The sequence below is a fragment of the Lagenorhynchus albirostris genome, chromosome 2 (assembly GCF_949774975.1).
Source record: "Lagenorhynchus albirostris chromosome 2, mLagAlb1.1, whole genome shotgun sequence".
NCBI classification, from domain to species: domain Eukaryota; kingdom Metazoa; phylum Chordata; class Mammalia; order Artiodactyla; family Delphinidae; genus Lagenorhynchus; species Lagenorhynchus albirostris.
The window spans coordinates 61,198,694-61,222,078 of NC_083096.1; the positions used below are offsets into that span (position 1 = coordinate 61,198,694).

General features: G+C 43.3%; 1 protein-coding gene across 1 annotated transcript in view; it reads right to left on the bottom strand.

Moving 5' to 3' along the window:
* Window positions 1–5,105: 5,105 nt before the first annotated feature.
* MPZL1 (myelin protein zero like 1) overlaps window positions 5,106–23,385 on the bottom strand; it is a 61,652-nt gene continuing 43,372 nt past the window's right edge. The window contains exons 3-6 of the mRNA XM_060133942.1: window positions 20,875–21,088; window positions 20,002–20,134; window positions 17,423–17,525; window positions 5,106–7,988 (exon numbers count right to left, since the gene is read on the bottom strand). Coding sequence (XP_059989925.1) covers window positions 7,887–7,988; window positions 17,423–17,525; window positions 20,002–20,134; window positions 20,875–21,088 — 552 coding nt within the window. The 3' untranslated portion in view covers window positions 5,106–7,886. The remainder of the gene's footprint in view (window positions 7,989–17,422; window positions 17,526–20,001; window positions 20,135–20,874; window positions 21,089–23,385) is intronic.

The window sequence follows — 23,385 nt, forward strand, 5'->3', positions numbered from 1 at the left end:
GGTGGCAGACCTGTACTGTGACTGCTGACACTTGGCTGGGCCACCAGAATGTTTCCTTTAAAGCTGGGGTCTTGCCCCCCACCCCATGGCTCTGGGTTTGTAGAAGCCAGAGGTGACCTTTCCTTATGCCTGGACAGGATGCTGCTGCCCTTGACTTCCTCTTCATTGACCGGATAATCTCCTGGCTCCATACTTTGTGCACATCCTAGACAGTTACTGTCCTTAGCATACTAGGTGTCTTACTCTTAATCTCCTTTAGCTGCTGTTGTCTGTATTGTATTTGTGGCATCTAGTTGCAGGGCACCTCTGCATACCTGACCCCAGGGATATCACAGAAGAGGGGAGGGCCAAGATTGTGAGGGTCAAGCAGTGTATGTAGGGGTGGAGTGTATGATCAGGCCACTCAAGATGGCTGCTCTCTTGCTCTCTGTACATCTCCCGTTCAACCAGTCCCTGCCTTACCTACGCCCTAACTCACCTGACTCCCTCTTAATCATGGAAACTGAACAGTAACTGCCCATGTGCTTGCCCTCCAACCCCTGCCCCGAGCTCGTGATTGTTCTAATCCTTAGGCCAGAACAGCTCCACCCTGCTAGTTTATCAAAGGGAAACACCTGCCCAGGACAGCCTTAACCTGAGGGCTAGGAGGGACCTGCTCCTCTGCTGGTCTCCCTCATAACCAATGAGCAAACCTGATGTCAGTTCCCCCTATAACTGATATCCTCCCTCTCCCCTGGTAGCCAAGACTGTTGCCCTGCCATTTGTTCTGAAATCTGGTTAGCAATGTAATCACCTAGAGAAGTCAGAAGGGGGCCTGTGGCTGTAAGGGGCAAAAGAGTACCCAAAGTTCCCTTTTAAACACTAAGCCAGCTCCCTTGGGGCTGTAGTCACCCTCAGAAATACGTATGTGTTTGGTTGGTATGTTTCTTGTGCAGCTTGGAAGTCAGAGTCCCAGCAGAAGGAGGAAACTCCCCAATACTTAATTCTAATTTGGGAGGAACCAAGAGAACCTGATTTCATTACTGCTGCCCTTGTGGGCTGGGGGAAGTGTCTCTTTTCTTTTTCTGCCACATCACACATGACGCGGTTCACAGGACATACACTCCCACAGGCAGCTACAATGTCTCTTCTCTATATATGTGAGTCTGTTTCTGTTTCATAGATAAGTTCATTTGTGTCATATTTTAGATTCCACATATAAGTGATATCATATGGTATTTGTCTTTCTCTTTCTGACATACTTCAATTAGTATGATAATGTCTAGGTCCATCCATGTTGATGCAAATGGCATTGTTTTATTACTTATTAGTATTCCATTGTATATTTGTACCACATCTTCTTTGTCCATTCATCTCTCAATGGACATTTAGGTTGTTCCATGTCTTGGCTATTGTGAACACTGCTGCTATGAACATAGGGGTGCATGTATCTTTTTGAATTATAGTTTTGTCCAAATATATGCCCAGGAGTGGGACTGCTGGATAATATGGCAGCTCTAGTTTTCTGAGGAACCTCCATACTCTTCTCCATAGTGGCTGCACCAATTTACATTCCCACCAACAGTGTAGGAGGGTTCCCTTTCTCCACACCCTCTCCAGCATTTGTTATTTGTAGACTTTTTAATGATGGCCATTCTGACTGGTGTGAGATGGTATCTCATTGTAGTTTTGATTTGTATTTCTCTAGTAATTAGCGATATTGAGCAACTTTTCAGGTACTTATTGGCTATCTGTACATCTTCTTTGTAGAAATGTCTATTTAGGTCTTCTGCCCATTTTTCAAATGGGTTGTTTTTTGTTGCTGTTGAGTTTTATGAGCTCTTTTTATATTTTGGAAATTAAGCTCTTGTCAGTTGCATGGTTTGCAAATGTTTTCTCCCATTCTATAGGTTGTCTTTTCGTTTTGTTTATGGTTTCCTTAGCTGTGCAAAGGCTTGTAAGTTTCATTAGGTTCCATTTGTTTTGTTTTGCTTTTATTTCTATTGCCTTGGGAGACTGACTTAAAACATTGGTACGATTTATGTCAGAATGTTTTGCCTATGTTCTAGGAGTTTTATGGTGTCATGTCATATTTAAGTGTTTAAACCATTTTGAGTTTATTTTTGTGTGTGGTGTGTTCTTTCATTGATTTGCATGCAGCTGTCCAACTTTCCCAACACCACTTGCTGAAGAGACTGTTTCCCATCATATATTCTTGCCTCCTTAGTTGAAGATTAATTGACCATAGGTGTGTGGGTTTATTTCTGGGCTCTTTATTCTGTTCCATCGATACATATGTCTGTTTTTGTGCCAATGCCACACTGTTTTGATTACTGTAGATTTGTAATATTGTCTGAACTCTGGGAGGGTAATGCCTCCTGCTTTGTTCTTTTTCCTCAGGATTGCTTTGGCAGTTTTAGGTCTTTTATGGTTCCATATCAATTTTAGGATTATTTGTTCTAGTTTTGTGGAAAATGTCATGGGTAATTTGGTAGGGACCACATTTGTCTTTTTAAAAATTAATTAATTTTATTTATTTATTTTTTGGCTGTGTTGGGTCTTCGTTTCTGCGTGCAGGCTTTCTCTAATTGTGGTGAGTGGGAGTTACTCTTTGTTGCGTTGTGCAGGCTTCTCATTGCAGTGGCTTCTCTTGTTGCGGAGCACAGGCTCTAGGAGTGGGGGCTTCAGTAGTTGCAGCATGTGGGCTCAGTAGTTGTGGCTCGTGGGCTCTAGAGCACAGGCTCAGTAGTTGTGGCACACGGGCTTAGTTGCTCTACAGCATGTGGGATCTTCCTGGACCAGGGAAGTCCTTGCCTTTCTTCCTTTTTAATTAAAAAAAATTATTTTTATTGAAGTATAGTCAATTTACAATGTTGTATTTAGTTTCAGGTATAAAGCAAAGTGATTCAGTTATATAGATACATATATTCTTTTTCAGATTCTTCTCCATTATAGGTTGTTACAAGATGTTGAATATAACTCCCTGTGCTATACAGTAGGTCTTTGTTATCTATTTTATATATAATATTAATCCAGAACTCCTAATTAATCCCTCCCTTCACCTTTCCTCTTTGGTAACCATAAGTTTGTTTTCTATGTCTGAGTCTATTTCTGTTTTGTAAATAGGTTCATTTGTATCATTTTTAGATTCCACATATAAGTGATATCATACATTTGTCTTTCTCTGACTTATTTCACTTAGTATGATAATCTCTAGGTCCATCCATGTTGTTGCATTCCTTTTTATGGCTGAGTCATATTCCATTGTATATTTGTTCCACATCTTTTTTTTTTCCTGCGGTACACGGGCCTTTCACTGTTGTGGCCTCTCCCGTTGAGGAGCACAGGCTCCGGACACGCAGGCTCAGCGGCCATGGCTCACAGGCCTAGCCGCTCCACGGCATGTGGCATCTTCCCGGACTGGGGCACGAACCTGTGTCCCCTGCATCGGTAGGTGGACTCTCAACCACTGCGCCACCAGGGAAGCCCATTCCACATCTTCTTTTTCCATTCATCTGTCAATGGACATTTAGGTTGCTTCCATGTCTTGGCTACTGAAATAATGCTGCAGTGAACATGGAGGTGCATGTATCTTTTCAAATTAGTTTTCATCTTTTACAGATATATGCCCAGGAATGGGATTGCTAGATCACATGGCAACTCTACTTTTAGTTTTTAAGGACCACCCATATGGTTCTGCATAGTGGTTGCACCAATTTACATTCCCACCAGTAGTGTAGGAGGGTTCCCTTTTCTCCACATCCTCTCTAGCATTATTCGTAGACTTTTTAATGATGGCCATTCTGACTGGTGTGAGGTGATACCTCATTGTAGTTTTTTTTTTTTTTTTGCGGTATGCGGGCCTCTGACTCTCGTGGCCTCTCCCGTTGCGGAGCACAGGCTCCGGACGCGCAGGCTCAGTGGCCATGGCTCACGGGCCCAGCCGCTCCGCAGCATGTGGGATCTTCCCAGACCGGGGCACGAACCCGTGTCCCTTGCATCGGCAGGCGCACTCTCAACCACTGCGCCACCAGGGAAGCCCTTTCATTGTAGTTTTGATTTGCATTTCTCTAATAATTAGCGATGTGGAGCATCATTTCATGTGCCTGTTAGACATCTGTATGTCTTCTTTGGAGAAATGTCTATTTATGTCTTCTGCCCATTTTTTGATTGGTTTGTTTTTTGATATTGAGCTGAATGAGCTGTTTATATATTTTGGAAATTAAGTCCTCGTCAGTCGCATTGTTTGCAATTACTTTCTCCCATTCCGTAGGTGGTCTTTTTGTTTTGTTTATGGTTTCCTTTCTTGTGCAAAAGCTTATAAGTTTAATTAGGTCCCATTTGTTTATTTTTTATTTTGTTTCTATTACTCTAGAAGACATATCCAAAAAAATACTGCTGTGATTTACTGACACTGTCTTTCTAAAAGTGGGTTTAAGATTAGTACAACTAGCATTAACTCATAGCGCTATACAGAATAAGAAGTGCAAAGTGTCTGGCACACAGCAAGTACTTAGTAGCTATTATCACGGTTATGCCACCTCCTCTCACTTCTAGTGTGGCAAACTCCTTGAGGAGCTGTGTCTTCCTTATGCTTAGCACAGTGCCTGACATAGGATAGTTCTCAAATATAGATTTGTTGACAGATAAATCCACCTATCCATCGGCCATCTAGTCAACATTTATTGAACAACTGCTAATTGCCAGGCACTGTTCTAAAGATGGATCAGTGAACAAAACAGCAAAGGTCTGGCCTCTCAGTGCTTATTTTCTAGGAGGGAAAACAGACACGCACATACATAGTTCGACAGGGAGAAAAAAGAGCCAGGTTAAGGGGTTTAGGAAGAGCCAGGGATGGGTGAATTTGTTCTTTCACATATCACGGAAGGTCTCTCTGAGAAGGTGACATGTGGGTAGACACTTAAAGGAAGTGAGGGAGCAAACCGTACAAATGTGCAGAATGTGTGTTCCAGGCCGAGGGAACGGCAGGTGCAAAGGACGTGAGGCAGGCACAAGTGTGGTGTTTCTGAAGAATGAGAAGCCTGTGTGGCTGGAGCAGGATAAATTAAAGAAAGGGCTTTGATATCTTCTTCACTTGATTAAAAATGAGCACACAACACAGTCCAGTAATTGAAAAAAATGTATTAAAATATTCACAAAAATACAACAATTGAAAAAGAAAAATTAATGAACTTGATGTTTTTTTTTTTTTTTTACCTAGCTGAATACATTTCCATTGAAAAACTACAGATAGATTGAAATTTTAATCTCAAGTAATCCTTTAGGTGCCCCCTTAGAAAAATCATGTGTAGTTTTAAGAGGTCTCATTCTGCCAATAATCAGACATGGAAAGGACAGCCCTGCCATTTGGAAGCAACCCTGCTGTTGTCATCTGTGTCCAGGGACGAGGATGCTGGGACACAGGAGAAAGGGTCAAAAGAGCCACAGGAGTTGGTGTGAGGAGTTTTGGAAAAAGCCCCAACACTGAGGTGCTCCACCCAGGTGTGAGCGGCTTCTCTCAGACAAATCAGCCACAGACCCAGAGTAAGAAGCTGGCAGCTGACCACCCTTGCCCTGCAGAGGAGGCCACGGGGAGGCAGGGGAGGGAAGGCCCACGGCTGTGGTTAGTGAAAGTGAGGGCTGGTGCTCTGGGTGGCAGCTTCACAAACATGCAGAGAAATCAGGGCTCTTGCTATCAGGAGGTGTGAGGAAGTACGTATAGTAGATTCACTGGACCTCTGCGAAAGGTTAAGGAGGATCCCCCTTTCCCTGCCAAAAACGACCGTAAGGAAGTTACACTTATCAGTGCACACACTTGGTCTCACCACAACCTGTCTTCTTTCCCCCTGAAGTCCCGGATGGCTGTACAATTCTCACAGTGGGAGGGCTCACCGAGAGTATCGTCATCCTGGCATCAGCCTGAAGGGTGACATCCCAACACCAACCCCCGCCTTCCCAACACACAAAAATGTCTCCTAAAGGTTCCTGGAGTTTTCACCGTGGAGGCAGAGAAGCCCCAGGGCGCAAGGCAAAGTTGACCACTTTGCAGAACTGTCTCGGGTAGAGCGCTCCGCGTCCCTGTGTCCTGCGCGGGACCTGTGAGCACAGAACAGGCAGACGCAGCAGAGCCGGCAGGTTTTCCTCCCACGCCGCAACACACGCCAGACGCACCAGCTTCGGAGATGGCCGGTATGTGTGATGACGCAGCCCGCTCCCCGCTCACGTACATATCAACGGAATGTAAGTTGGAGCATCATGTGAATAACAACAAATAGTCCCTCAGCAAATAAAAGACCGCACGTATGGGGCAGAGTTCGTTTTGTAGCTCACACACCCTTTCTCTAGGTAACCACTTCGTGCACACCTTTAAATCTAAATCCTTCTTTGTTTCCTTAAAACTCAGCCTTCAAACTCCCTCACAAAGATGACAAGATGGGGTGGGGGGAGATGGCAGCTCTTAGGGGTCCTCAAAGTAAATGAGAGAAAAACTAACATTACCTGTCATCCCTACTTACCTGAACACATCCTGGGACCCTATTGTCAGTATTCTTCCTCTAACTGTGGGCTTTCAATTTTAAACGAAAAAAATTATTTAAAAAAAAAAATCCAGAAAATGGGGGAATGACAATATAGGTGTTTAATGATTTTCACCATGCTTTTCAGTCTGAGTTAAAAAAATCACATAGGTTTGAGATGGGGTGTTGGGGGCGGTGGTCAATGGGAGAAAATAAATTGAGAAGGATGCCCAAATTGTCTAGATTTCTCCTCATCTCATTGTTTATCAAAAGAACAAAAACCCAGAAACAGAAGAGATTCCCAACGTAGAAGTACTAACCTTGTTGGCTGATTTTAAAAATCTAGACCCTTTTTAGCCTCAAAGGCCTCGGAGGCATCATGAATCTATTACAGAAGCCATGACTGATGCTGCCCCTGCTGGAAGCATGACTGAAGCTTTATATAGAAGATTCTCTAGAAAGCACTCTGCGATGCTAGAGACTGGCAGTCTAATTATTCCATTTCTGCCTACTTAAAAGGAAATGAAACTCAGCTCCTTCAGGTGTATGGGGACTCTTATTACAAGTACGAAGGACTTCAGCAAAGAATGTAACACACCTTTTGCTCTCCCAATGGTACAGTACTCCTCAAGCCAGGCCTGGGTTCTCTACTTCAATTATATATTGATTATGGTATTGATCTAAAAGTACCTGGAAGGAAGTGACTTCCGGCACTGATCCTTTGCCAATCTTGCTATGATGAATCCACAAATTGAGACAATATGCTTACAGGGTGTGATGTTATAGTCTACACAACACTGAAAGCTAAAAACTGCCCTGTATTTTAGAGAGCAAAATAGCAACAAAATCTCTCACACTGTCTCCGAGTGGCATAGCAAATGGATGCTTTCTAAAAACAACCGCCAAGCAGGTGGTACACCCTGGGCTAAATGCCACCCTGAACATGCTTCCATCATAGCATCTCCACTCTCCAAGTACAATAAACGCGAAGGCGGGTTAAGCCCTTACATGAAAAGGCCATGTCTATTAGAATACTAAAAGATCTGCTACCATCTCCATTAAGGCAAACCACATCTAAATGATGGTGATTGATAGGAATGTGTCTGAATTTTCTCAACTGTAAATGACCCTGAAGGGAAGTACAAAAACAGACAATTTACGTATACGTAGAATCATACCATCTCTTCATCATGCAATAGTGGCTCCTCGCATCAGGAAGATTAAATAGAATATTTATACATATTCTTTATACACTTCTTTTTCTCCCTCTATGAATAAACATGTGCTTGTCCGTGTCCAGGTTTCCAAGGCCACACATGGTTATGAGCTACATTTTCTGCACACGAGTCCAGTTTGGATTTGTTTCTTGCTTAGGATATGACTGGGGTCTTCTCAATTTTTCCGGATGTCCGCGTACACCACAGACTCTGACTTGTTAATCTTGTCGCTGTGATGTCCGCCAGAGTGGTCTAGCTGCGCATATATGACTGGGCCCTGGAGAAGAGAAGTAGAATTAGAGGTTTGGAAAAACTGGTGGCCCCATTAGGTGCAGGGACAGAAGCAATGATTAAAGGGAATATTGTTAAGGTTCCAGAGCGAAGAGTTCCCTCTTTTGAATGTCTTCAGGTACATATGTTCCTTCTTAGGAAGTTGCCTGGGCCAGAGCGAGTCCTCTGACTCTTGGGGAAGGAGGGAAGGCCGAAGGTTCAAATATCAGACAGGTGGCTGTGCTTCACAGCCCTTAAAAGTCCCTTCCAACCCAGAGATTCTAAAATTGTCAACAGCAACAACAAAATAGGCCTGTTTCACGGGTAAAGAAAAGTTAATATAACCCAAAGTCGACTTCTCTCCCAATCCAGGGATTCTCTCTTTGAATAGTCTACTACTGTGCTCAAGCTTTCAACTTTGAAATCATAAGCTCAGGAGCCAAAGTATGTGGTTTAAAATAAACATCCTTGAAGCTGTTCTGTATGCATCTGTAATGGTGGATACGTGACATATGCATTTGGTGAAACCCATAGAAATGTACAACACAAAGAGTGAACCTGAACATAAACCACAGACTTTAGTTAATAATAATGTTTTCTATATTAATTCATCAACTGTAACAAATGTACCACAACAATGCAAGTTGTTAATAATCAGGGAAACTTTGGAGAGGAAGGAGTACATAGGACCTCTCTTTACTTTCTGTTCGATTTTTCTATAAACCTAACACTGCTCTAAGAAATAAAGTCTACTAATAAAAAGAAGAAAAAAATGGAAAAAAAAACAAACATCCTCACTCCCATCTAGGAGTCCCACAACCTGCATCTTTTAGTGTGTAACGTGGGATCCTGTGGAGTTCAGGCCCCCCAACTTCTACAAAAGGCGTATTTTAAAACCCCCAAGCATTAGTTTCTTTATCTCTGAAATGGCACTAACAATAGTATTATACGTATTAAGATGGTTGTGAGAATTAAATGAGATGATATCTACAAATAACTTAAGCGGCGTCTGGCAGCACTCAGTACATATTAATCATTATTCTCATGAACATATTGTTATACAAATACACTTGAAAATATACCGAGGTCACCAGTCAAGTAAATCAAGCAGTCAAAGTCAGTGTGTTTGTCTTTAGTCAGTGTGTGATACTCTCATTCCTGTCACGGGTAACACAACAGATCACGCTGTTAATACTGAATCAAACTGAAACCCTCTATATTCATCTCAAAAAGCGGCAAGTTAAATGTGATTCTACAGAATAAAAAGTTAAAGTTAACTATTTTCTACTTCCAGGAAAACAATGAAAAAAGTGTTTTCTAGTAAGTTAATGGATCCTTGGTAACAGCCATTTCCAACAGAACAGATCCTGAAATTAAATTATGTAACTTCCTAGACAATAAGACCTCATCCATTAGGAGGCTTAGGGTGTATTCATGGGGGAAGGAGTTTACACCGTGTGATAGATGGTTACAAATTCTTTCCCTTGTTGCATCTACACCCTTACAATATAATGCTGCAGCTCCTCCCACCAAGAGTCAGAACCTGCTTCTTAACCCCTTGAACCTGGGCTGGTCTTATCACTTGCTTTGACCCACAGAATGTGGCAGAAGTAACGTGTAAGTTCCATACCTAGACCTCAACAGGCCTTGCAGCTTCCACTGTCTCCTTGATCTTGGAACCCACAGAGCCACCACCACCATGTGAAGAAGCCCAAGCTACTGCTGGCTGATGGGAGACACACAGCCCAGTTGTCCTGTGTCTCTCTGGCCCGCCAACTGCCTGCCAATTGTCAGCCTATGAGTGAGACCCCTGCCGGCTGTCCAGCCAACTGCAGATGCACGAGCGAGCCAGCAGAGGTCAGCTGAACTGCCCTAGACCAGAAGACCTGCCCAACCAACCCACAGAAGTGGGAGCCAAATAACTGGTGGTGGTTCTAAGCCACTGTCTTTTAAACTGGTTTGTTACATAGTAATAGATAACTGATAAACTGTGCGAGTGGAAGAGACAGAGCACAGAGAAAGCAACAAAGAAAAATAACAGAATAATCTCTGAATTGGTCAGTAAATGTTAAAACACCAGTGAGGTCTTTCATGTGAGACAGTATTGTCCTTCATGGCAAGAGAACGCAACGATTTGCTGAAAGTAACTGGGAAAACACTGAGGGATAAAAGGAACTCCTTCCTTCTGATGGATTTAGTTTCTTCAAATTGCTTCCCACTATCTAATGTCCTCACTCCCTTTCCCCCTTAGAATGTAATAAGGCCCTCAGGTCAGGGGCTTTGTTAAATGCCTAGAACAGTCTTTGGCAGACTGTAGGTGTTGGATGAAGGGGTGGATGAAAGAATGGATCTAAAGGAATTCTCACCAGAATTGGAGCTCAGGAATCTGCTGACGAATCTAGCTCTATCTAACACAGCTCTCTAAAGTTGGGTTCCGAGGTTGACTTGGCAGCTGTAGGTACCCTGGGTCTCTGTGGGACATGCCTCAGGACTTTAACACTTTGAGGGCCAAGAAGACCACTGAGGACTTCAGGAGGGGTCAGTGAACCAAGATCATCTTGGAAATGTACCTGCCATCGCTAAGATATTTACTTTGGGGTGTTGAGAGTTAAAACAATATCAACGATAACACCTACATTAACTGAGCTGTTTTTTTTTTTTTTTTTTTTTGTCTGCATTGAGTCTTGCTGTGCGCAGGCTTTCTCTAGTTGCGGCGAGCGGGGGTTACTCTTCATTGCGGTGCGTGGGCTTCTCGTTGCTGTGGCTTCTCTTGCTGCTGAGCACGGGCTCTAGGTGCATGGGCTTCAGTAGTTGTGGCTCACAGGCTCTAGAGCACAGGCTCAGTAGTTGTGGCACACGGGCTTAGTTGCTCCACGGAATGTGGGATCTTCCCAGACCAGGGCTCGAACCCGTGTCCCCAGCATTGGCAGGCGGATTCTTAACCACTGCACCACCAGGGAAGTCCCTTAATGGAGTTGTTTTTACTGTACATCTTGACACTCACTCACTTTCCCTCATCCTCCATTTTTTTTTTTTTTGGCGTTTTCACAAAGAATTACCATAACCGAGTGAAAAATTGCTCTGTACATATATATTTTCCCCAACTACTTATTATACAAATAGTCTTTACTATTGAAAATGTTTCAAGAGACTAATTGCTTGACCTAGGTCTATTCTTTTAGTTTCAGTTAGAGATGAAATTACCCCTGAACTCTACTTGCATGAAATTTATCCCAATATAAAAACATACTGGTGAAGGTGTGGGAAGAGGGTCCAGGAAAAGAGGGTTATGGAAGAGCAAGGAGACCTATCTCTGAACAGATATTAATTTCTCGGAAGCTATTATGTCCTGAAGTACACTTTCCATGGTCTCTGTAGCCCTTTAGAATCTGAATCTGGTCCTTCAGGCATTAGGGGACTCACACCTGACAAGCTAGCACAAGTATCACTAAGAGAGAACATCTGTTTTTACCACATGCTCATTGACTGTTCACAAAACACATTTTCAGTATTTATTTCACATCACCAAATATAGATGTGAAACAGATGTGTCTTGTGACATTCTTTGAGATAAATGAAACTGGTTATCAAAAGGAAGTTGAAAAGAACTGGACAGGCAGGGTAGAACAAATACATGCCTTAGAGCCCCACACAGATCGGGGGTCTAATACCAGCTCTGCCACTAACTACTGACCTTGAGCAAGTGACCCAACCTAACTAAGCCTCAGTTTCTTCACGTGTACAATAGGGACAGTAAAAGAACCTGCCTCGTAGGGCTGCTGTGAGGACTAAGTAAACGAATGCACATGCTGTACTTCTGGAGACATCACATATCTAGAGACTGTAGTTGACAAATACATAACTGTTCCCTCACTGTCCTCCATAAATACTTGCCCCCCCCTTTTTTTTCTGACTGTACCACACGGTATGCGAGATCTTAGTTCCCCAATCAGGGATCAAACCCATATCCCCTGCACTGGAGGCATGGCGTCCTAACCACTGGACCGCCAGGGAATTCCCGCTTGCCTTCTGTATACAAAGCATTAACCATTTCCAGAAAAGGATCTAGAAAACCAACTGTTCGTAAGATATATTCACAAAAATTATTTGAAACCCATGTCCTTCAAAGCTAAGCGTTACAAAGAAAGATTTGTACTTATCTTTTCTCTAATGCCAGAATACTCCAGACTCTAGGTAGCACCTACCTAACACCCTTCCCAACTCAACCTCCCTCTCTGTTTGCGGGAAGAGCCCTAATTTGGTTCTGGTGTGCACCTTTCCTCCGCTCAGGTAAACGACCCCACTCTCCCCTGCCCCCAGGGGTGAAGCCGATCTGTCCCCCTGCAGATGACTGGAAGGGGCATCAGCGTGTGACCCACTCTGCCAAGGGGACTAGGAAAAGTTTGCTGGGGAGCCCCAGGTAAAGATTTTCCTCCATAATAAAAGCCACCTGGGAGGAGATTCAGCGCTAGGAATTCAGCTCAGGGGCCTTTTCTCATGAGCTGCCTGAAACCACGGCAGCCATTCTGAGGCTGAGGGAAGGAGCCTGAGAACAAAGACAATATGCAGAGGAGGAAGGAATAAAATGGAAAGAACCTGAGTCTTCATGACATTGCTGGGCCTCTTGTGAGTTAATAAACTTCCTACTGTTAAAGGTACTTTTAGTCAAGTCTTCTGTTACTAGTCTTCCAATTATAACAAAAATAGTGGCCAAAGACAGAGAGGAATATAGTGCACTTAATGCCCTGCCTGGGTATTACGTTTCATCTTTTGTAAATTTCCTTCCTGGAGCACTAGTATTCTTTCTCTTCTGATAAAATAACTTTGAGTTATTGATTCATCCAAATAGTAATGACTAACGCTATTAGACTCTCAGATGATGCCTGCAGGTAGAAAATGGAAGGTTCTGATAATCAGGGAGCATGTCATGATAGAACCCTTGGAAGAAAGTCCCAAGGGGTAGTTTGCAAACATCCCTACCATGCACCCATTTCCCAGATCTGATTGCAATATGTGGGCAGCAACTGCCTAAACCTCTCCTTATAAGGCACAGTGTACCATGGACTCTTACAATTAGCAATGGAAAAATGAGAAGGGGCTTAAAGACCAACTTGCCCCAACCCATCATTTCAAAGATAAGGGAACAGATGATGAAGTTAAATAATGCCCCACAAGTTAACACGATGAGCTGGACCCCAGAGTCAATACTAGTTTGTAACACATCACTAACCCTTAAAACACTAAGACGTCTATCTAAATATGAAGATTTCCTCAAGGCTGTTTTGTCAGGATATTTACATAAAAAAATTCTCCATATCATAGAAAAGCCTGAAAATGACCTGAACAACCCAGGAGACTCTGAGGTTCTGGAGGGCAGGGACTGGGTGATACTCATGCCTGCATTTCCCACGTCCAGTTTACGCTGTAAGTATGCTGAGCACTCAGATGCGTGTGGAAGTGATCAAAGAGAACGTGCAACGGAATGACTGAATTTTCAAAACAATTGCTACCTTTGCTTGTGCGCAACTTACAAAAAGTACTTAATCTCATAAATTACCTAATAAGATGAACATATCAGGTCAAGCCAGTTTTTCCTAAACCGTGAAACCTTTTCTGCCTTGGTTTGAACAACTGAAGATGGAGTGTATCAAAAGGATCCTGGTAAGAACAACTTCTACAAACACCTCTGGTGCTCTGACACAGAGGTGTTTCTGATACACATACTGAAGACGGCGTGTGTTGGCAAAGTAAGAGCACACGCCAGCGTCACCTAAGGCCCTGGAGCGCTTAGGAATTTTGTGGAGTATCTGAAGCAAACGTTTTAACCCCAGGATAGCAGCCCCTGTTCCAAGTTGACCATTGAATGCAAACCGAAATAAAACAAAAATTGGAAGCTAAGTCTCCAGGGGAATCACGCAGTCCACTTCCAAGCCTTGTGTGGACCGACAAAGGCTTTATAAGTCCCAGAAACAGGTAAGGCAGAAAATGTCTTTAACAAGTTGTGTAACTGTAAAATAAAAGGTACAGTACGACTTGATGAAAAATAACCAAGTAAGACAAAGGGTGCTCCAGGGACGTGTCACTGAACAGAAACCCTGATTTGCAACATGTTAGAGAAGAGGCCTTCAGGGGCCTGTACTGAGCGCAAAGGAAATAACCTAGGAATCAACTGTGAGGCATGCTGCGGGTTTCCTCTCAAAGCTGACCTGGTGTCATACTGCAAATGCTGAAAAATGATCATATAGATTGACACAGTGCTTGAACTGCTTCTCACTAGCCTCCAGAAAATGCCGCAGAGTCAGGCCTGGGCAGAACCCTGGGGGTTTACTCACAGGAGAGCTGAGCCCATCTCTGACTCAGGGACAGCAGTCACTGCAGGGTAGGGTCTTGGTGCTGAAAACAGGGCGGGCAAATCCACTTACTGAACAGGGAGCCCTCCTCTCTCCTTCCTCTGCTCCATTCCCAAGCATGGAATCAGAGGATTTCTTTCTGGAGAAATCGACTAACCCAAGAGAAAAGACCTTAGCAACTGATACTTAGGGGTCCCCCAGTGAAAGCCAGCCAGCACTTTATCCAAACAGTGAAGCCTACTAGCCAGTAAGCTCTGTCTCTGCACAAAGAGCTCGTGATCAGATCTGAGTGCCTTCAATACAAACAGATAACCAAGGATCGCTGAGCCTTTGAGGAAAGCTTTTAACGTGACAGACAAAAATTATAAAAGAAAAAAGGGAATTCAAAAGAAACAGCAAAATCTAGTAACAGAAGAAAACATTGTTTAAAAATCATGAAACAAGAAAAAATGATATGCTCAGAGAGATAAGACAATGCATCCATGAAAAGTACGGGTTATCAGAACCAGAATAAGCAATGGCTCTTGAAAATTAATAAAAAGATAGCAGAAATTAAATATTTAATAAAAGTTGGAAGATAAAGTTACAGAAATTTTCTAGAAGAAACTGCAAAACAGAAAAAATTAAGAAAACGAAAGGACTGCTCTAGATGATCTAACTGCTAACAGGAATTTCCAAAAGAGAGGATAGAAAATGGAAGGAGGAAATTTTCCAAAGAATAATGGAAGACAATACCCTAAAACTGAAGGGCAGAGTTTTCAGACTGAAAAAGCCCACTGAGTAGCCAGTACAATGAACAAAAAAGGCCCACAATTTTATAAAATTTCAGAGCATGAGGGATAAAAAAGATTCTAAGGGAAGGGGAATAAAACTGGTCCCACCCTAAGGAGGAGGAATCAGAACTGTATCAACTTCTTAGCATTGGAAGCTACAAAAATCAGCAATGCCTCAATATGCTGTAGGAAAATGATTTCCAACCTGGAATCCTACCCAACCAGATGATCAGTCAAGCTTGAGGGAGGAGAATAAAAACAATTTTAGACCTGCTAAAAACAAATGTATTATCTTACAGTTTTGGAGGTCAAAAGTCTGAAATGTGATTCACTGGGCTAAATCAAGGTATCAGCAGGGCTGCATTCCTTCTGGGGGCTCTAGGGAGAATCTGCTTCCTTGCTTTTTCCAGCTTATGGAAAATGCCTGCATTCCTTGGCTTGTGACCCCTTCCTTCATCTTCAAAGCCAGTAGAATAGCATCTTCAAATCTCTGGCTCTCACCCTCCTGCCTTCCTCTTATAAGAACCTTTATGGGGCTTCCCTGGTGGCGCAGTGGTTGAGAGTCCGCCTGCCGATGCAGGGGACGCGGGTTCGTGCCCCGGTCCGGGAAGATCCCATGTGCTGCGGAGCGGCTGGGCCTGTGAGCCATGGCCGCTGAGCCTGTGCTCCGCAGCGGGAGAGGCTGCAGCAGTGAGAGGCCTGCGTATCGCAAAAAAAAAGAACCCTTATGATTACATTCGGCCCACATGGATAATCCAGGAAAATCTCCCCATCTCAAGATCTGTAATCACAGCTGCAAAGTCTCTTTTGACAGGTAAGGTAACATATCCCATAGGTTCCAGGGATTAGGATGTGGGCATCTTTTGGAGGTCATTATTCTGCCTACCATACGAAGCCTCAAAATTTGTATCTGCTGTGCATCCTTTCTCAAGAAGATTAAGGAGGCCTCCCCAAACTCTGATGTCCGCCTCCTCAATTCAGTGAGACAGGTGAGCTGTTTGTTTTCCCCTCAGCGCTGCAGCCTGGAAAATGCCTTGAGGAGTAAGCTGGGACGATCACAGGGCTCTCCTTATTTGTTTCCCTTCTCTTAGGAATCATGGTGCTGCACAACCTGTTTTCCAGTGTCCAAAGTCCATTGTTTCTTTTTTTTTTTCCTCCCAGTCTGTTTTCAACAGGAGAACAACGCCCATGGCATTTCAAGGACAGAAGAAAAAGTTTCCAAGGCTTCTTTAGGTATTATGCCTACCTGTAACTCTAACGCCTTTATTCACAACCCTATTCCCATTCACAATCCAAATTAGTGAACTGAGGTATACTACATAATCCGAGAGAAGACAGTCGGAGAGACAAACAGAATGAGAGAGATGGACAGACAGATTAGGAACAAGTAAGGACAGACAGATTAGGAACAACCCAATTTCAACCTGATGTTGTGAAGGACAATGCATAGAAATCTAGGTTCTCGCCCCAATTCTGTTGCTAACTGGGTCTGTGCTTTTAGTAATTTAACATCGCAATGCCTCAGTTTCCTCACCATGTAGGACAACTGTGAACTAAGACTGTGGAATACTTCTTCCACAAAACACTGTTATCCTTTACTTCCTCTTAAATCCACCCGCCCCACTACACCCTCAATCCCGCCTCCTCAGGGCAAAGTTATAACTGGCCACATTCCTTCTAATGCTTTCTACCCCAGAAGACCAGAATTGGTACTAAGCTCTGGAATTTCTGCCATTTATAGTTACGCCAGCATGGCCAAAACACAATATTAACCTCAATGCCAGATTCCTGCTAAATTCCAAATGAAAGTTATTTCTTCTCTGTACTTTCTACAAGAAGCAGAAACTAAAGCCTTTCCTTGTTCATCGAGCCTACTAATTATTCAGATAAATGTTTACTTTCAATTTCTCCTAAAGAATTCATGCAAAATAACTTTTCTGTTCTATTACCAACACCAAAATCAACTTTTTCCTGTGAATTCCATGGCTTAAAGAACACCTCAGTATAGAATCTAGTTCACTAGCTTTATTTCTTTGAGCAACGAAAGAAGAAGTATTTACATCTGACAAAGTCATTTCCTAATTTTGCTTGGGCCAATCTGTTAGTGGTGGTTTGGTGGAAACCTTTACTCAAGTCAGATTCTTCCCTACATACCTTCTTGTGGTCCTCCGAAACCAGCCCTTACGTTCCCCTCTGTTTCTCTTGCTCTCTTTCTGTCCGTTTCTCACAGCTCAGTGTTCTTTCCCACACCCCACAATGTGACAGAGCACCAAACTGCAGAGCATGGCATGGTGGGCGGAACTGCAATCAGCCATTACCTGGTGAGATCCAGAAGGTAGGCTCTTTACTAGACCCTCTGTGTCGGAGGGGGACTTCCGTGGAGCCTGCTTAACCGGTGACACATTCTCTGATGTATTGCAGCTGATGAGTTGGCAATTTGGAGAATGTAAAAAAAAAAAAAAATAATAAAGGAATTAAAATAAATGGAAACAAAAAATATAGAAATGCAAGTGATGACAAAATGAAGTAGAAGATGTATAAAAACAAAACTCAACAAAACAATGAGTATCAAAACAATCACCTATCTTGAAACTATTTTTTTATCCCTGACACTAATTCTTCCAAGTCAGTGAAGCTACTCCAGGGGAGGAACAAGAATCCAATGTGGTGCAATCTCTTTGCCCCAGTTTATAACAATGATATCTGCTGGATGGGATTCTGGCTACAATGTACATTTATCCTTTTGCTTCTTTGGCTTTTTCCCCTACCATAAATCCTCCTTTGGGATACAGGTTTAAAGGAGCAAGCTATACCTTCTTGATAGCAATTCGCTTTTGTGATCATCAAAGGCAAACCTCTTCTGAATGTGCTTCCAAAATGACAGACACTGATCCAGGCTCATAGTCTTGGCTTATCTCATTCCTTCCATCCCCTAGGTCCCCATGGTTTGTTTCCCCATCAATTCCACAACCAAACCCAAGAAAATCCAGGAAGTCATGGATGATAAGAAACTGTGGAATGCCACATCACACGGCCTGAACTTTTTCAGGGGCATCAGGGTCTTCAACAGCAAGCCCTATCTCATAAATAAACCAGGGAAAGTGAATGCCAGGAGGTAAACTCATTAGGGATTCCCTAATGGGATGTGTCTTCAGCAGAGCTTCAATCCCTTATAACGTACTTTTAAAAAATCTTAGGAGTGTGGAGAGAATCACATTTAAAGTGTCGTTACTAAGACCAAAGCGTACAAAGCATTCTGCAAACTGTGCCTTCTCTGAACCGGGAGGCTATATGCCGCAAACCAAAATGGTTTGAGTATTGTAACACAGAGAGTCTAACTCAGTAATAATACAATTCAAGTATAAAAAAACTAGAACACACACACACACAAAGGCGTTTTACATGAAGAACATATATGTTCAGATGACCATAAAACCTGACAACCCAATTTCATTGGGATGGTACACTCAACATGTTTCTAACACAGACACATGACATATTTGTGGACAAACCATGATAGCTGTTGGGTTAGCTCAGAGCTGGCTAGTTAGTTGTCAACAAGGGAGATGGGCTGAATACATACACATGAATATTAACAGCAACGGCCAATGTGATTAGTTACCATGTGTCTAGTGGGAGTGGAAGAGGAGACCCAGCCCTGTTATAGTCCCAATGTGTCGTCTATGTCAGCTTTTCTTAAGAAGTGGAAGATAGGCAGGATCTGATCCCGGCACACCAAGGTAGAAAAGGCAGGGGAGGGGGAAAAAAAAACCAAAGTAAGAAGAATAGCAGCATTCACGATGCCATGCAGAATTCTAAGGCACACTTTTCTGTGCCTTTATTAACCCAAAAAGCGTGAACTACAGAGACTGGCGTGTCACCACCCTGGATTAGTTTCATGTCGAAAACCAATGCTTCGGTTACATTTCATCATAAACCACTCACCATGCAAGGGGGCAGGTACAGTCAGCAGAATAGAAACATTCCAAGCAAATGATATCTGAATTTGAACACTTAAAACTCCTTAAAGCACAGCACTCCTAAAAAGTAGAGCGGCACAGCCCAAAGCGAGAGGTCCCCACCATCCACCAGCCAGGGAGTCCAGGGCATGCAACCCTCAACCACAGTCCCTTCCGTGCACCGGGGACGCAGCTCGTGCTACATCAACTGAAACCCAGCCTCACTCTCAGTCTTACCACACGAGTTCTACCAAGCTTATACAGGCTAGCTTTCCAGCTGGAGTGGCAGAAAGAGAGGGTCCTTCAATTAGACACACACCCTATGCTCAAACGTGTTCTCTTTGAGAAGCCGCAAACACAACGAAAGTCTCCTTTTCTTTATTGCTGGTATATTTTGCTGTTCAACTCTTATTAACTCAGCTTGGATGAGTCCAGCCATGCAGTCGAGAATGGTCAAAGCAATAAACCTTACCAGACTACAAACAGGAAAAGCCCTGCATCATCACATGGGGGGGGTCATTTATCAGCATACTCCTCTTATCATTATTATGTTTACCTAACTGAAAAGAAGAACCTTATGAGATTATTACCTAGAGATCAAGTTAAACTCATATTAAGTAAGTGATATCTGTGGCTTAATAATGCTAATTGCAGAGTGGATGATACTGAAACACAGAGCACAGACTACTGAGCAGTCCATTTCACCAAACCTAAGAAAGAAACTGAAAAAGGGATTAGTGTCATAGTCTACGTTTAACAGCAGACCACTGATTTCTGCTTGCCCGTGTCAGAACATCTTCTAGGAAGATGGCTCGATTCCGACATGAAAGCTAACGGTAGCTAATTCTTCACAATTCTTTTCCCATAAAGCATACAGAAGTTTTCATAAACTCTGATTCCTTCCCTCCACCCTTCCCCCCAGAAGCAGAGCTTCTTACCCGGTGTAATCCCGTTTAGAGTTTTTCCTTCTATAGAGGACAGCCAGAATCATGGTGACGAGCAGCGTGAGACCTAGGACCACAGCAGTAACTATACCCACCACCACCCAAACGGGAAACGCAGGCAAAATCTCTAGAGAGAAAGAACAAAACAGGTTTAAGGTACACTGCGACAGAGAGAAGAAATGGAACTGTATTAAGTTAATAAACAAGTGTCTTCCTTTAGCGATTACCATACCCTATTTTATTATCCAAATTATGAGCTCCTAGTACCTAATTGATGACATAGGAACATTAGCTGATAAAGAATGAGCTTTAGAACTAAAAACATTTCTATATACATAATCCCTCTCAGTGCTCTAAAATCAGAGAAAAGCTGGGGATGTGAATTTACCTCAATCTATTCTCCAACAAAGCAGACTTTGTCTCGAAATGAGAGAGCAGAACCTGCATTTCCTGCTTATTCTCCAAAAAAGGTGAAGAAATAGCTATACTGTTTCTGCCAATGTTAAAGCTTTCTCCTGGAGAATATTAAAACAATATTAATCTCCTTCTTTCCCAATACTCACCCCATCCAACTATAATGAATCTGGTCTTACTTCTAATTAACAGTGAAAAATTCATACTCCTTTAATCTGATCAATATGCCCTAGGCAGCAGGTTTATAAATGGAGAAATCAGCCACTCCAGTGGGAATGAGCTCCCTGACCCCCAGGCGTGTTCGGTAGAGCCACAGGTCGATGGAAACAGGGAGCGTAACTGTACGGCAGAAATACCCCTTTCAAACACACCCTGAAATGTAACTCTTGTTCTCTAACTAAGCATGAGATAAAGGGGACTGAATCATTACTGCAAAAATACTCAAGGAAGTACCTTTCTCTACGACATAAAGCCTAATGTGTCCTGGCTGGACAACAATGTCAGGCGGATTTTTGACATCACAGATGTAGGTGCCGTTGTGTATAAACTGCATATTTTCTATGTTGATTGACGCATCTTTCTTGTCGAGGTCTCCAGCCCAGCTGATTCTGTCCTTAAATGGTGGGTAATTCCCGGCATACACTTGCCCTTGGGAGTAGTGGAAAAACTGCAATTAGAAAAAAAGAACACATGAGCTATTCTCAAAGGTAGAAGTTCTAAACTCTATTATAGGCATGCTGTGAAGGGTTTTTTTAAAAAAAGACGTCATCCGAGGAGCTCCAATCAAGATGGTGGAGTAGAAGGATGTGAAAAAAAGACTTCATCCAGAAAGAAATGCCACATCATATTACAAGTCTCAAGCTTTAGAACCTAAGCCAGACAGGGATTTAGAAATCATGGAGTTCAACCCTGTTTCAGTTGGAGAAATAAATGTGTACGTTCTCTCTAAACCTCTCAATAGCCCAGTGGTGTAGCAATTACCACCCATATTTTTATAATAAGGAAATGGAGACTCAAAGAAACCATTTGCCCAATGTCACAATGACAATAGGTGGTGGATCCAGAGTTAAAGTCAGGACCACCTGACTTCAAAGCCAGTGCTCTGATGGGCACCACAATTGAGCCCAGTGAATCCAAAGGTTTCAGCCTTAACTCACAAAGCTTACCATTAAGATATGCAAAGTCATCAAGAAAAAGAAGCCCAAATATCACAGATCAGTTAATCTGATGGGTTACCCAGTCTTACTTATTGGTTTCCTACAGAAAAGTCATGGACGTGTGAAAGGAACACAGCCCAGACAACCCAAAATGTTCTCGTCCGCCTTTGCAGGTTCAGCCTTTAGCCCCTTCCTCTTTCCACTCTCACTCTCTCCTCAGACCTGCTTTCAGCAAAGGAACTCATTTCTCAAAGTAACTTTGTCAAACCCAGCCCCCTGGAAGTAAGATCAGGCCTGGTGGGTGGGGATCTATCCTGATATGCGGCTTCAATCCAAGCACCTCTGCTAGAGGCTGGATGTCTGTTCATATTCACAGGTGGGGCGATAGTGGGGTTGGGGAGGGTGGTGGAAATGAGCATTAGTCAACCACTGAGCTGCACTGGCAATCCAAGCACAACATTTTCAGAACCTTTTGTGGAAGCTGAAAACCCCTGTGCAATCTCACCCATTCCTATGATTTAATGGCCATCTACATTTTGTTAACGTGCAAACCTCTCTCACGCATAGTGCTTCCTGGAGCTCTAGACCCCTAATCCAACTGCCTACTCACGCAGCTGCCTCCACCCTCCAAGGCTGCCACCTTCTCCTATCAACTCCATCTTCTACCTGTGTCTCTCATCTTGACTGATGGCTACATGCCAGTCTCCCAAACCATAAATTTTGGAGTTATCGTTAATTCCTCTGTCTTCCTTCCTATCCAATTAATTTCCCGATCCTGGGACTTCCCTGGTGGTCCAGTGGTGAAGAATCCACCTTCCAATGCAGGGGATGCGGGTTCCATCCCTGGTCGGGGAACTAGCCTCTCGCATGCTGTGGGGCAACTAAGCCCGCGCTCCACAACTACTGAGCTCGCGTGCCTCCACTAGAGCCCGCATGCCGCAAACTACAGAGCACACACACCCTGGAGCCTGCACGCCACAACTAGAGAAGAGAAAACCCACAGGCCACAACTAGAGAGAAGCCCGTGCACCACAACAAAAGATCCTGCATACCTCAACGAGGATCCTGCATGCCGCAACTAAGACCTGACGCAGCCAAAAATAAATAAATCATTAAAGAAAAAAAAAATCCCCAATCCTGTCAATTCCACCTCCTAAGTTTCTCTTTTCTATTTAATTCCCACTGATAATACCTGATGTTCATGTCCTCAGCATCTTGGGCTATGACCTCTTAACTGGTCTCAAGCTCCTCTAATCCATCCTCCACAAGGCCTGAATGATTATTGGGAGAAAAAAAATTAAAAACCGTTTATCAAATATATACCCTGTGTTTACTATAACTAATGCTTGTTAGGAACTATGAAGGCTCTGAGGTTCTACCCTCCCTGCAAGTCTGCCACAGGTTCACAGATGCCGGCAGAAGACACAAGACTCCTGGGAAGTCTTTGTTCTCATGAAGAAGACTTGGAGACAAAGGACCCTCTTACTTACAAACAGCCAGCAGCATGTTTTTATCTGTGGCCCCTGCCCCCCAAGGCCCACAGGGACGGCATGGAGGGGCTTGGGTGGATGCTGTGCGTGCAGAGGCTCGGTATCACAGCTGAGGAGCCCCAAGCTTAGGAAACCCAAGTCTTTTATAATGGCCCCAAAGGGAGACATATTACTATCTTGGACAGTAAGCAAACATGTCCTCTGCTCCAGAGGGAGACACCGTCTCTGCCTTCCAAAGCTAGTCACTGAACAAGAAAGGCAGCCAGGGCCTCCGCTTGTAAGATGGGCAGAAATGTGAAGTACCATGAAAAATAACA